Source organism: Mytilus edulis, chromosome 3 (genome assembly GCF_963676685.1).
Source record: "Mytilus edulis chromosome 3, xbMytEdul2.2, whole genome shotgun sequence".
Taxonomy (NCBI): Eukaryota; Metazoa; Mollusca; class Bivalvia; order Mytilida; family Mytilidae; genus Mytilus; species Mytilus edulis.
Window position 1 is genome coordinate 12,812,640 of NC_092346.1, and position 15,845 is coordinate 12,828,484.

The 15,845-nt window shown below is 31.7% G+C and overlaps 1 protein-coding gene across 8 annotated transcripts in view; it reads left to right on the forward strand.

The window, feature by feature from the left end:
- Positions 1 to 611: 611 nt before the first annotated feature.
- Positions 612 to 15,845, forward strand: part of LOC139515838 (SPARC-related modular calcium-binding protein 1-like) — a 55,164-nt gene continuing 39,930 nt past the window's right edge. For 3 of the 8 annotated variants that reach the window (XM_071305562.1, XM_071305557.1, XM_071305559.1), the window contains exon 1: positions 682 to 1,103. In XM_071305562.1, the coding sequence (XP_071161663.1) occupies positions 1,008 to 1,103 (96 nt within the window). In that variant the 5' untranslated portion in view covers positions 682 to 1,007. Of the gene's footprint in view, positions 1,104 to 15,845 lie in introns of all 8 variants that reach the window. The other 5 variants (XM_071305560.1, XM_071305563.1, XM_071305555.1 and 2 more) reach the window with 4 other exon arrangements.

Genomic DNA, 15,845 nt, shown 5'->3' on the forward strand with positions numbered 1-15,845 from the left:
TTAGTTACATCGCCAGTACATCACTTTCAATTCATCATACTTTGTTTTCGCAAAGGCCAATTTTGTGCGGTATTAAACCAGTCTACGATTGACAAAGGGAATTAATTTGTTTGAAAAGTGTGTAATAACAGAATCAAATCGGTAATTGGCAAATGGACTATTGTTTCTCAATATATCGGCCTTTAATTCCGAGTTCTCAGCTCCTTTTTTCTCTTTCAAATCCTGAATCCTCGCACGTAGAAATGTCTTTTTTTAATATAATATTCTAAACGTTATTATAAACCAGCAGTGTCATTTTGTTCCTATGAAAGAAAACAGAATTTTATCATTGCTTTTTATTCATAACGAAAGTAATAATTTTGATTCAAGATGATCTCTATCATTACATTTTTATGAAGCGTAGAGATAGTATCGGAGGTTTATCTACAGGGTAATATAGCTATAGAATAATTGATCGACTATATTTGATAAATAACTTCTAATCAGGGTATAATCAAAAAATTTAACCGAATAATAAATTGTTTATCAATATCCCAAGGAATATTTTCACCATTATGTAATACAAAAAGTTAAAACATACACATAACTGATTGTTTACATTATTAAAGTTAGTACTTGGATATTGACGAAAGGTTTAAATTCAATTAATGCACCTTTTGAATGAACGCCGATTACCCACCTGTTATCACGGGTAATATAGCCTGAAGGTGTATCATTGAGAAGGCAGTCAGTTACAAACTATGTATAGACAACACCACCTGAAAGACTTCCGAAGTATCAAAGTATTCCGAAGTATCAAAGTGTCTTTCCGTCGGATCAAGTATACCTTGTGAAATCTGGGAACAGTATATCAATACATATATATGTTCCTGGTGAAATGTACATACTAATATAGCATACAAGTGTTAATACAGTGATTTTTAATTTATTTCATTTTATTAGTACTGATATTTAATATAGTTATTAATGCATCGGAACTTTATAATTTCATTTTCAATGTTTCAAGGATGAATGTATCTGTATGGACGTTTTCATGGATATTTATATTGTTTTATTGTGTCCGTGCTGAATTGTCTATTGCTGAGATTCAGGCTACAGGAAGGGTGAGTTGGTTTTTTTTTAATATAAAATGATGTCTCCCTGTGCATGATTGACAGGCTAATACAAATTATATACTAATATTTGGTGAAGAAATAATTTATTCGTAAAATATGCAATTTAAACATCCCATTCAATAATTCGTAGTGCACATCAATGAAAACGTAAAAACGAAGTAATGTTTAAAGGTTTAAATTTTTAAAAATTAGAAATTCAAGTGCGGGTAATGATAAGTTTATCAAATAGTATTATTAAAAAATCTCAGGAAAATTTAAAACGGAATTCTTTTATCAAATAGTAAAAACAAAACATCAAAGGAATAAAAACTGACATTATTATTCCTGACTTGGTACAGGCTTCCTTATGTAGAAAATGATAGATGAAACTTGGTTTTATAGCTAGCTAAACCTCTCACTTCTATGACAGTAATTTCATTATATTGACAACAAAGTGTAAGCTAAATAAAAAGACATAATATGTAAATAATCAAAAATTAGGGTCAAAGACGTTTCATGGATTCTGTTACAGTGTTTTAATCACGGGCTATTTAGGAAAGTTTTACATATAAACTCAAAATGTATTTTGTTAACAATTCTTAAAGCCGACCAATATAGCAAATTGTGTTACACACTTGATAATCTTTTTTTGATTTGTTTTTCGTCTATCCTGGTTGACTTTCTGTAGTATACATCGTGTTCATGCTCCTCTCCACTTTGGACTGTCTATCTTTTAAGTAAAATAATACTGTTTAGAAAAGAGAGAATTTTACCAGTCGCGATAGTACCTATATTTAAATATATGACAAAATATGATGTCTGGTCTATAACTGGTGTTGTTAACGATGCTTCTATAAAGATTCGCAGAACGGGTACTTAGAGTTTGTAGGCGACGGGGTATTAAGAATTATCCTTGACCTACCGTCTTTCCGACCGTAAATTTTTTGTTGCAAGGGTTAAACGAGGACACATTCTACCTGTATTGCTTATATTTTACTTTAAAAATACTTAAACGGGTAAATATTATGCCACCATATCTTATCTTTATATAGTAATCAAAGAATTATCTCCGATCGTATATCTTGTTTGCTATCACTTTAGACCTCATTTATATAAACAGAACCCACGTGAAAAGTTTAAGATTGAGCATCTGGTGCATGCAACAATATTAAAAAAAAAACCAAAAACACGCAAAACAGAGAAGAAACATGTTTTGTTTCTTTTAAGATTTAAATATAGTTTGTGATTTCCGGTATAATATCATTTTAATTCATGATAAACTGGAATGATTTATATAACATTCAATTGCCTATTTATATAGCTACTGATCATGACACCTGTCAGAAGTGTTCCTATCTGTCAGGAGTTATCATAATCACATAATAAGTTGATTATTTTATCAGTATCTGCATACACCTGTAAAGTTTAAAATTCCAGAAGTTAAGGAGAAAGAAAAAGTTCTAGTAAGTGCGAATTTCCGTCGTTATTATTGCATTATATGCTTCATTTTTCTTCGTTTCAACACCCTAATGATGATTGTCGTAATTATATAACTTGCTTATCTATGATTAACACCTCCCAGGTTAATCGTTTAACAAATACCAAACATTCTACAGTAAACGCAGTACAAATATATACCACCTTGAGCTTCAAAGTCAACACGTCACTTACATTGATTTCCCTAGAAGTTAACACATTACTAACGACGATTGCCTCACAAGTCAACAGACTTTTCTAACAGCAATTCCCTCCCAAGGTAACACATAATTAGTAGCAATACCTTCACAAGTTAACATGGAATAAGCAGCAATACTACATTGCTGATATCGATTCCTTCACTAGTTTTAACACGGCTCCACAAATGTGGAGCAGGCTACGTCTGCTTACCCTTCCAGGGTACATGAGATCACCCCCGTTTTCCAAGTATCACCAATTTAATTGAACTTTGAAATTATGAAAGGAAGTCAATTCAATTTATTAATGCATACATGATGGACTGTATGAGGGCTGTCGCTGTTGTATTCTCTTATATTATGTATAAATAAGAAGATATGGTATTAGTGCTAATTAGACAACTCTCCATCCAAGTCAAAATGTATAAAAAGCATTATAGCCCATTTTTCAGATATCGAGCACCATTGTATTCCCTATTTTTCACCCCACCCCCACCCCCTTATTTCCAATTCTGTATACCCAATCCATGCATTCCCTTATGCATTCTAAAACAAAGCACCAATCAAAAGTAGTACTGTAAATACATGTATCATCTCAATAATATGTAGATTATCGATTCTGGTATGCATATTAGGAAACATTCTTACCTGTATTGTTGTGGAAGGATTTTATCTTGATGTTGATTTAAAACATAGCATAGTTTTCACAAGTACCTTGTAATGTACATACGAAAACCATTGTCTCAAACATTTAAAAAAAAAAGATCGCTTTAAGTATTACATAGATCGCCAAAGTTTTTGTAATAACGCGTTAATTTCATTGTTTTCAAAATTCCAATAGGGAACATACTTTATATAATTGTATCAATAAACCAATATTTTGAGACGTTTCGGCCATTGGCCTTCTTCAGTTATTTATTTTTCCTCACAACTACATGGCTTACATTGCATTTGTATTTCCTTTTTCGATCATTGAAAAGATGTTCATTTAATTTCAAATGAAAAAAAAAACTAAATATAGTATGAATTTTGATAAAAACATCTATAAGTGATTTTTTTCAAAAAACGCTCCCAAATACAACAATGTTAAAACAAAACCAGTAACGTGTGAAAGCTTCAAGTCGGCACTATAAATAAATTATATACATGTATGTACTAATTGTTTAAGCTGAATTTTATTTTTCATTTATGAATCTGTCATTTAGCTTTCTGAAATGTTCTTTAATCCTAAAAAAAACTTCTGTCACAGTTTCATTCTTTAATATGAAATTGTTTACCTGATCCGGCTCTAAAATCTTATTATTTAGAAAGAATCCGATTGTGAAATTCAAGTGATTTCAGAATAAAGAAAAATGAGAGAACAACGGTTTATTAGTCAATGTCTACCGTCAAAACCGTTATGGCGATTTACATCCTTTAAAAAACAGTGGCAATCCAGTTTTAAGCCATATAAAAATTAAAATTTACACCATAACGTTTATTGTATATCATCCCGGTTTTTGTGAGGTTCATCGTTCTTATATACCACAGTCTTCTATGTTGTGGCTTGTGTAGAGTTGTCTGTCAACTTTTTACGTTGGAAATACTCAGTTAGTGTTATATTGATATGCTTTTAATACCCAGAATGCCAGAATAATCTCTGGGAATATAATCGTAATAATATATATATAATCCATATCATTGTATTAGTTTTCTTAAACCGATTTTGTTATAGACGTAATTTTGCATGTTCCGTGTCCAAATTTATTTATTTCTTATAAAATAGAATCTTTTGTGTCTTAATTAAGATTTATCGCAGGTGCAGAGACAATTTCAAGAGTAAGAATCAATTATAGCCAATAGGTTAATATGTATATATATACCAGAATACAATTGCTTTAAATATATTACTACTCAAATAGTAAAAAACATAATATATCGTTTAAAAGAGATCGTTTGACACCTGTTATTCGCGGTTTAAATCCCATTTAATGATAAAAATGGGCGTGGCTTTTGGTTATTGAGACATCTGTGATGTTTTATTGGGGGACATATGATACCTGTAATGTATGTGCCAGGTGTCTTCATGTGCCAGATATACAATAAGAGTTACTAGAGCTTTGCGTGTTGAGTGTTCTAACTTCTCAGTTACTGACGTGACACGATTCTCCGTGACACAGGACCACCACTCACTAAAAGCAGCCATTCGAAGTCATCTTCATCCTAAATATTCTCGCATCATTTAAGGCACTTAATTATGGTACCAGCCAAATTGTAGATAAATTTTCCATTGGGGCGCATTGCAATGTTCATAGAAAAGCAAATTCTTTTCTGTAGTCTTAATACGATTGTCATATGTATAAATGGGTTTCTTAAAAATCTCAGTTGCTATCCATATTTATAATTTTAATACATATTTCTGTCCAGTGTAAGTGGTGTTAAATTAGTTCTTATGATGCAAATAATGTATTGCTGATGAAAATAAAATTATCAGTTTTTATCTATCATGGCCCTGAATATTTTTTCTGTTGTTACCATTGTTGGTTATTTGGCGATAACAATAAATTACAATGAGTTAAAAATACCACGTACAACGATTCTCTGATGAAGATAAGCAGTCGTATTTTTTTCCACTTAATATTATTTAACATAACCGAACGAATAATTATAATTTCCTTAGTTTGCCTGTGACAGATATTCAGCCAGCGGTGAAGCAAATTAATCCGTTACAGTAAATAGAAAAAAACGCGTTCAAAATTACTTTGAGAACACTTGAAGTAGTCAGTTTGTTAGTTCTATGTCAAATAGTTATATTTCAATGGGATTTGTGAACGCTGCGTAAATGAAAACTTTTGCAAAGTGATAAATTGCATTCAGTTGTTGAAGGGTGTTCAGTTTTGTTTCTACGTCTTCTGAAAAATATGAAATAATGATATAACCAATAGGAATTTGGATTTCATCGTCAAATATCAATACAATACATTTTGTACATTATAGTTACCAAAGGTACCAGGATCATAATTTAATACGCCAGACGCGCGTTTCGTCTACATAAGACTCATCAGTGACGCTCAAATCAAAACCGTTAAAAAGCCAAACAAATACAAAGTTGAAGAGCATTGAGGACCCAAAATTAGCATGGAAGACAGAAACAACTTCAAGTTAGTTTTATTGGTCATACCGTATTACATTTTAAAAAAATTCTAAAGTATATAACAACTATAATCTTTAGAATGCATATTATTAATAAAAATCATATCGTCGAATAATTTATCGTGTAATTTAACAGGTATTTGTAAATATTTGATAAATTACTCAAGATGAAATCACTTTAACTATTACAAAAAACGAAGAATGTTTGCTTAGACGATTTGAATCTGATTAAGTTATATATGAAACCCATTCATAGTGAATCAGCAAAAACTGCATCAAATATTTTGTATCAACTGTATTATGCTATTATAGTCATAAATATGAAAAACGATTTGTAAATCTTTTAAACTAGCTAGCAAGTGCATGTTTTTACTTTATGGAATTTATCATGGTTATTATACAACATTTATATTCGTTTTTAATCATTGTTTAGCTAAATCGATTTGTTCGACTATATTTAGGCGTTTTTATCCTTTTTGGTGTCTTGTTTTTTCTGTCAGACAACGGATGACTTTGTTAGAGATTATATTTCACGATATATAATTTTGCAACTTGAGTTTGCTTGGCGGTATTAAAACATATGTTTGGTATAATATCAGGTTGGAGTTTGTCATTTATTTGCTGGTTCGTGAGGGGTTACCTATAATCATTCGGCTTGCCATAAAAGTGTTAAAATGTATGATATAATGCGATGCATTCTTTATTTTAAATGCACATTTAAATACTGTTTGTATATTTTATTTTGCATTCACTATAACATGAATGTTCTTAAATGATAGTCCGTGTGTTTTGATGAAATACATTTGGTATTATTCAATGTAGTATAGAAATGGATTGCTACAGTATATGATTTTTTTTGCATCACCATTTGGTTGATATAAAAAAGAAGATGTGGTATATGATTGCCAATGAGACAATTATCCACAAAAGACCAAAATGACACAGACATTAACAACCATAGGTCACCGTATGGCCTTCGACAATGAGCAAAACCCATACCGCATAGTGAGCTATACTGAAAAGTCCCCGATAAGACAATGTAAAACAATTCAAATGAGAAAACTAACGGCCTTATTTATGTAAAAAAAAATGAATGAAAAACAAATATGTAACACATAAACAAACGACAACCACTGAATTACAGGCTCCTGACTTAGGACAGGCACATACATAAATAATGTGGCGGGGTTAAACATGTTAGCGGGATCCCAACCCTTCCCCTAACCTAGTGTCCATTAATTGTAATATCATAAAAAGAAGAAAAAGGCAGCAAATAATGGTAGCCATGAGAAATGCTTAAGGAAAAGAAATGATTAGACGATTTGAATCTGATTAAGTTATATATGAAACCCATTCATAGTGAATCAGCAAAAACTGCATCAAATATTTTGTATCAACTGTATTATGCTATTATAGTCATAAATATGAAAAACGATTTGTAAATCTTTTAAACTAGCTAGCAAGTGCATGTTTTTACTTTATGGAATTTATCATGGTTATTATACAACATTTATATTCGTTTTTAATCATTGTTTAGCTAAATCGATTTGTTCGACTATATTTAGGCGTTTTTATCCTTTTTGGTGTCTTGTTTTTTCTGTCAGACAACGGATGACTTTGTTAGAGATTATATTTCACGATATATAATTTTGCAACTTGAGTTTGCTTGGCGGTATTAAAACATATGTTTGGTATAATATCAGGTTGGAGTTTGTCATTTATTTGCTGGTTCGTGAGGGGTTACCTATAATCATTCGGCTTGCCATAAAAGTGTTAAAATGTATGATATAATGCGATGCATTCTTTATTTTAAATGCACATTTAAATACTGTTTGTATATTTTATTTTGCATTCACTATAACATGAATGTTCTTAAATGATAGTCCGTGTGTTTTGATGAAATACATTTGGTATTATTCAATGTAGTATAGAAATGGATTGCTACAGTATATGATTTTTTTTGCATCACCATTTGGTTGATATAAAAAAGAAGATGTGGTATATGATTGCCAATGAGACAATTATCCACAAAAGACCAAAATGACACAGACATTAACAACCATAGGTCACCGTATGGCCTTCGACAATGAGCAAAACCCATACCGCATAGTGAGCTATACTGAAAAGTCCCCGATAAGACAATGTAAAACAATTCAAATGAGAAAACTAACGGCCTTATTTATGTAAAAAAAAATGAATGAAAAACAAATATGTAACACATAAACAAACGACAACCACTGAATTACAGGCTCCTGACTTAGGACAGGCACATACATAAATAATGTGGCGGGGTTAAACATGTTAGCGGGATCCCAACCCTTCCCCTAACCTAGTGTCCATTAATTGTAATATCATAAAAAGAAGAAAAAGGCAGCAAATAATGGTAGCCATGAGAAATGCTTAAGGAAAAGAAATGATTAAATCTCACATCTTTTTTTTTTTTTTGCTTTAATACTGCATTTAAAAGCACACGATATTTCCCCCTACTTATGTACCTTGTTTTGTGGAGAGGGCTTATATAGGCTATGCCTGTTGCCCAATTCAATTTATTTGAATAAAATATTGTTTAAACTAAACTAACTACTTATGTACAAGGGCAACTCTCTTATTTGAAGTGTTCTTAAGCTTTGGGCACGTTAAGATTTATTTGATAGGTTCGGATGCGGTCTGTTGAAAGACAAAATGTATATTCCTGTCCAATAAACCCTCATTGTCAATTTCATGAGAGTTCAACTATACCGACCCTAGCTTCGTCCTGGAATGCTTTAATCACAAAACCTATACATGTATTCCCATTATATTTATTGTTCATTTTTAATCGTCCTGAACATGCATGAAAAATATGTACCACTGGACGTTAAACAAGTGTGGTCAAGACATCGATGCCAGTGTTTTAGAACTTCGTGCGTCAGTGGCATTCATCCGGTAAATTACCCATAATAAAACAAGATATTTGTATATACTTTGACTCTTTTATTACAACGATTGGACAACTTCTCCTAACCTGTCTTAAGTTTAGAAAGAGAACTACTTGTGTAAACAGAGGAGAAGTCACAAGTATAGAACCACCACATTCCACGAAATACAGGGTACATGGTAAAACATTATTTTTTTTTCTTTGTAAAAAAATAGAAAGGCAGTTGACTTGCCTAGATGACTCAATGAAAGCTACGCTTATGTTGGTGTACGCATTGTCAACCGCAATGGATATAATCTAACTTTTAAGAAGAGGTTAAATTTTGGGTTGAATACTGCAAACAACAATCGACCTATCTACTATGTATTTACTAATTGTATATGAAATATGGAATGCCTTTAAAATCCGCTACTGTAAAAATGGAATAGTTTCAAATGAAAATTGACTTCTAAAGATATAAAAATCCTGTCAGGAGGAATTACATGTATACTATATTGAAAAGATGACGGTGCAATTTTGTTTTGTCCGACGTACGTAATTGTGGTCAATTATTAATGAAATGTAGGTGGACAGTTTTGTCACATTTTTACCTGTCTACACAGATAAATTAATAGTACCTGTCGGATTAACGTAATCTCTAATAGCGCGAAATGTTTCTTTTATGTGGAATTAAGTCCTCTCGTTAAATTGAAGTAAAGGGTGTAAGGATTACGGTAAAGGCTATCAAGTTATTTACATTTTGTTTAGTAGTGTATTAAATTGTCAAAAGGCTCAGAATTGGATATAAATACTAGGATTATATATCTTTGAAGTATACGAAACACGTGCATGCAGGTGTTGTTTGGCTAATGACATGTAAACATTGGATAACGAACAAATGTATTATGCGCATGTGTGGTACATATTATGACGGTACAGCCTGGTGGCATCATAATGTACTTCGTAAATTTGCCAGGAATGTTTTGCATTTATTTTCCAAATGCAGAGCCTAACTTGAATCGTTATTTGTTGATAACGAACCTTCATATTGCATGGCTTTTTACCCCTCCTAGTCACTAAATTACGAAGTTTAAAATGTGAACCAAAAACAAATAGACTGAGAATTTCTCCGTTGCATTGAAGACCTGTTGGTGACCTTCTGCTGTTGTCTGCTCTATGGTCGGGTTGTTGTCTCTTTGGCACATTCCCCATTTCCATTCTCAATTTAAATTTTTTCTTTGGAAATTAGAGAAATTAAAATAGCCAAATTTCTTCACTGAAATAAGCCATATTTAAGTGTGTCCAATTTAATTTCAAAATATAAGACTATCAACTCGCCGAATAATGAAACTCTAGTTTGATTTAGCCCTTCTTCAATGCTTTGGAGCTACATTTTTAAGTTGTTTTTTTTGTAATGAATATTTTTCTCAAATGCAATTATCTCTGTATAACTTATATTCATACAATAATTAACATTTTTGTTTTGATCTGTTAAAAAACACTAGATCAAAACAATGCTATAGTCATGTCGAGAAGCAAATATTACAAATAAATGTAAAAAATTAATTCGTTCAATATGCAAAAAATTTAACATCCCCTTATACACCATGCAGGTCTATAAACTAAAGGGTATAGATCATAACTAGTTTACCACATAAAATTATTCAACTTGCACTTAATATCATTGAGCATAAAAGACCCGATTGAAATATTTCATACCATAGATCTCAGAGCATCATACATCATATATACAATAGTTTGTACCTGATGTTAGATTATATGTCATGAAGCATACAATACATCGGGTTAATAACGACCCGTACCTCAAGTCAAATGTAACGTTTAATTGTTATTCACTTTAAACATAGAGGTCAATGGTTAGATGATGTGCTACATAATAGGTGAAGTTTTTAAATCGCATGCAAACTCCAAATATCATTACTATGTAATAAAATTCTACCAAAGTTTGGCAGGTTTTATTTCGGTCTTACAGATGTCTCAAATTTCTATATATTTAATTTCATACTGTAAAAACTTTCAACTGTACTGCATGTACCCTTGTCTGGTGTATTTTAAGGAGGAAAACATTGAGAAAAGGTATTGAATTCGGTGCAATCATGAAAAAAATAACATGTCACAAAGTAAACAATAATTGGACTTTCATCGAACGGTGCTGCTTCTCAAACAGCAGCCAATATTACAAAACATGTACTGATTATGCTTATCGAATAGCACCTAGAAAATACGTCGCATCTAGACTACTTAGGAATAAACTATCATGGTTTGTTCTATGTAGAGTTACAATTGATTAAGCATTTGATAAAGAGATAGAGAAAAAATCGAAAGATGCTGAAACTAAGAGAAACAGTGTAAATATAGTTATTATTGATCAAGCATTCGATCAAGGCAAGATGGAGGCAAACTAGCTCCGGAAATCGTTAAAAGACAAACAGGATCGAAATTACATTTCAATTGTTTTATAATGTATACATATTGAATATTTAAATATACTTCTTTCAATTTTATATGCACTTTATAACCTCTGTAATAAGTAGTTAAATTAAGAATAAAAAAACTGTTCGTAATCTCCCCAGACTGGTGGATTGTATTAAAGTTAAGCGATAAATATTGTACGTGTCCAACTAAAACATTGCCATCAAAACAAAGTCTGAACGTTTAGCGCGTAATGTTACAATTATGTGTACATTTCTAAATACATTCATCGGTAAAATACAACAACTTTTTTTTTTAAATTAGTTATAGCTGAGCTAACAAACAATTGATTCAAAATATTTTAGCAGGTCCTTAAAATAGGTGTAAAGCTTTTTTAGCTTTCGAATGTGTAATTAATAACCTAACTAAAATTTAAAAAAAAAATCAGGAGGATAATTTGATTGACTCAAAAATCACCATTACACGAAAGAGAGATAACGACTAGACCAAAAATATAGTGCAAGTGCCGCTTATATTGCGGAGCGATACATATATAATTAGACATATGTTCCTATGTCCATATGTTATCATTCATTTAGCCGAAAATTCTAAAACCAGAAAATTACTGACTGATATTTCCGACCCAATAAACCTGACACTGGTGTTGGTTAATACGAGGACTTGTCATATAAAAAAAAGGTTAGGCTAAGCGCAATACAGTGACGGATCCAGAAATTTTCATAAGTGGGGGCCCACTGAATGGCCTAAGAGGGGGCCTACTCCAGTCACACTTCAATGATTCCCTATATAAGCAACCAATTTTTTCCCAAAAAGGGGGGCCCTGCCCCCCCCCCCCCCCCCCCCCAAATCCGCCTCTGCAAAATATTTAACCAATGTCTGTGTACAAAGAGGACCATACATCTACGTTCTCCATAAAGTTTTTTTATAACATCCTACTTGGGTAATTTGAAATGAAGGTTATTGTGAATGAAAAAGGTCAGGGCAAAATATTGATCTAAGCTTAGTGCACACGGAAGGGACACATGTCAACCCTTCATATATTTTTCACATATGCGACGAAGTGTACTACGATGCACAAAGAAGACAAAACATAAGTCTATGTTCTCCGTGTATTTTCTACATATGCAACGAAGTGTACTACGGTACACGAAGAAGACCAACGTTCTTAATTCATGTATTTTGCACATATGCGACGAAGTGTATGTACTACGGTGCACTAAGAGTACCATACATGAGTAAACGTTCTTCTCAGCGCTCTACGTTTTTCTTATGTTTTTTCACAAATGCAACGAATTCGGAGTATACTACAGTGGTGCACGAAGAAGACCATACCGTACACAACTCAACGTTCTTCATTTGTTTTCACAGATGCGACGAATTCGAAGTGTACTGTAGTGCACGAAGACGACCGTATGTCAATGTTCGCCATGTATATTTTTCACATATGAAACTGAACTGATCCAGAACTGACTGAATTTGACATGCTTTTAGATAATATGTATTTTGTTTGTACAGGTGTGTATGGTGCAGACATCCGATGATCAAAATGCCTTTGTACTCTCTTTATGACATCCAACAGTTGAGTTACAAACAATTTTGATAGATATATAGTTTTAAAGATACTGTGAATTTAATTTATTACAGTCTCGTTTCTGATATAAAACAACACCTGTGATGACTGGTTTCCACACCTGTGTTACCTGGTTTCTTCAACAAGGCTTAATGTATAAAACACAACAATACCCCAAGACAGATCATTAAAGTTTGAGCACGAATGTTTCTGATTAGTTAACCTTGAATATAACATGTGAAATTCTAATAACTTATTTTCTGAAAATTTGACTTTACGTTCAGTTTTATATGCAATCATGTTCAAAAATGCAATAGATCTTTTTTATTCTCTTTTTTTTTTCATTGATTTAAACCAATATTCCGCGAAATGTTTTCTTTCGCTCGACATACAGTTTAGTAGGTTCATTTGAATGACTTGAACGATTGTGACACAGTGATGAATGCTGTACCACTATTTTGACTATTTTACCTATAATGTCTGTTTTGTTTACGCAATGATGTAAACATAATGGAATTTGATGCGACTGTCATACAAGTGAGAGGTTTAGCGCTATAAAACCAGGTTCAATCAATCATTTTCTACATTTGAAAGTGCCTGTACCATGTCAGGAATATGGCAGTTGATGTCCATTCGTTCGATGTGTTTTATCATTTGATTTTGCTATTTCATAAGGGACTTTCCGTTTTGAAATTTCCTCGGAGTTCAGTATTTTTGTTATTTTACTTTTTTTGAACGAGTATACACAGTGAATTGTTTGACTAATCTTTTTTCGAGTTGAGAACCTTTTTCAATCCCTTAAAAACTTTTATATTAATATACACCACTTTCAAAATAATTTGCCGCCGGACATGAGACAAGAAGGCCAAGTAACAACCAATTAATCAATAAAGTTTGGTATTTTTTTTTAAAAAGAATATGCATATGGAAAAAACATAACTTGTTATCTTAAATGGTTGTTTTCTTATATTTTCAGAAGATTCATTGCGTCGGTAATATTTCATTTGCATTTTGCTTCACCGCTATTCATATAGTAAAGCAGCATCAGTGAACATTTTACTTGTCATGCATGTTCCCAGTTTTTATATCTCGAAAGGAATAAATCACAAAAATAATGCGCATAAAAGTTTAACATGGAGCGAGTTATAACGTTTCATTTTAGTTCTCCTTTCTGTATATTGAAGATACATTCTGAGCTTCATGTCCGAAAGAGAGTTTTTTTTTTCTCATTTTATTTTAACTTTTACATACGATCTAGTTTAGAGGAATTTGGGTTGGTTTTATAATATTTAAGAATTGAATGCTTCTTTTTGTAAATTTATTGGGGTGTAAAAGCGTTGACTGAAGTACATTTTGTATGAAGCGCGGAAGCGCTTCATTCTAAAAATGTACGCACGGTCAACGCTTTTACAACCCTATAAAGTTACAAAAAGAAGCATTCAATACTTATAATTACATTTTTTAGCTATGATCATGAAAACACGAATTTTATATATTTTATTATTTAATTCACCTGTGCACTTTATTGTTGGAGCACGTGTTATCATGAGTGAAAAGTTATATTGAGCAATGCAACTGCTTACGGAATAACACGTGATGTGCAGTTAGCTAATCAGAATAAAATATTATAATGAAACATACATCTAATGTAATTATTTAGTTATAAAGCCTATCAGTGTTAACGAAATGAAGACATAAAAATGATTAAAACTTACTTAAAATCAACGGTAAAACCAGCAAAACATACACAGCTACTTTTGCATAGGTACTATTTCTGTACTAAAAATTTGTAGTACTGGAAATTTACTTTCAATATTCAGTACTATTGTGTTACTACAAAATTATGGTAATATTTAGGTACCTGTATTTTACAGTACTGTATTTGTACTTGAAATTTAGGTACTACAGATTTTTGGTTACTACCGTTGCATTTTCAGCATTTTAAAGATTTTTCTATTTTAAATCTCTCAAAGTTGATTTTCAAACATGGAATATTGTATTATGTCTGTACAAAAATATCTAGTGCAAATCAAGTACTGTAAAATACAAGTACCTAAATATTACCATAATTTTAAAGTAAAGATTAAAAGTAAATTTCCAGTACTGCATATGTTTAGTACAGAAATAGTACCTATGCAAAAGTAGCTGTGTATCATGTGAAACTAAACAAAATAATTAACAAATAAACCGGCCTAATATTTCGGCCTAACAGGACTTTTGCAATGTCTATATTGAAAATTGTGCACAATGAAATAGTTGTTAGTTTTATTATATTATAGGTTTCCGTTGTGTATCTCCACGTGATGTTTTGATTTATATACTCCGTTTTAACTTTTATTATAACTTTTATGATTCATAAAATTTGTAAATTTTTATATTTCTTTTGTCATATTTGCAACAAATGTGTTAAATTTTTCTTATAAATCTCTAAAGAAAAAGCTTAAGTAATAGCTGCGGTGAGTTAAGTAGATACACATATATAATCTATACGATTGTTAACGTCCAGTGGCAAATATGCCATGCATGTTAAGGACGATTTTTGTTTTAAATCAACGTATATCGACCGTCCGTTTTTGAAAGGATTTCCCCGATGAGAGAGAGCATCACATAGTTTATAGAATTTATTAGATTATTTTTACCTACATATTTGTACCAAGACTTACGTTTAAATTTATTTCGTCATACTACTTATTTGATATGTCGTTTCCTAGACCCTGTATTGACTAAAAAAAATTATCAAATTGATACGAATAACCTCCTTTTCTAGAAGTAACAACCGGTACTTGTTAATTTTGCTGTCGTTTCCTTTTAGATGTATTGTTCGACTATTGCCGTTGTTTCATTTAACTTATAGTGTTCGGCTATTTTATATTTTATTTTTGGTATTTCCACTTTGATTCTGGCGGGATCCGTTCTCTACTTTTTAACGTGTGTACATGCAATCTTCGCCATCACCACATTGATACATGTAACTCCGTCATATAATAAATTAAACATACAGGTTCAACGAAGGTATTGGTTTCAAT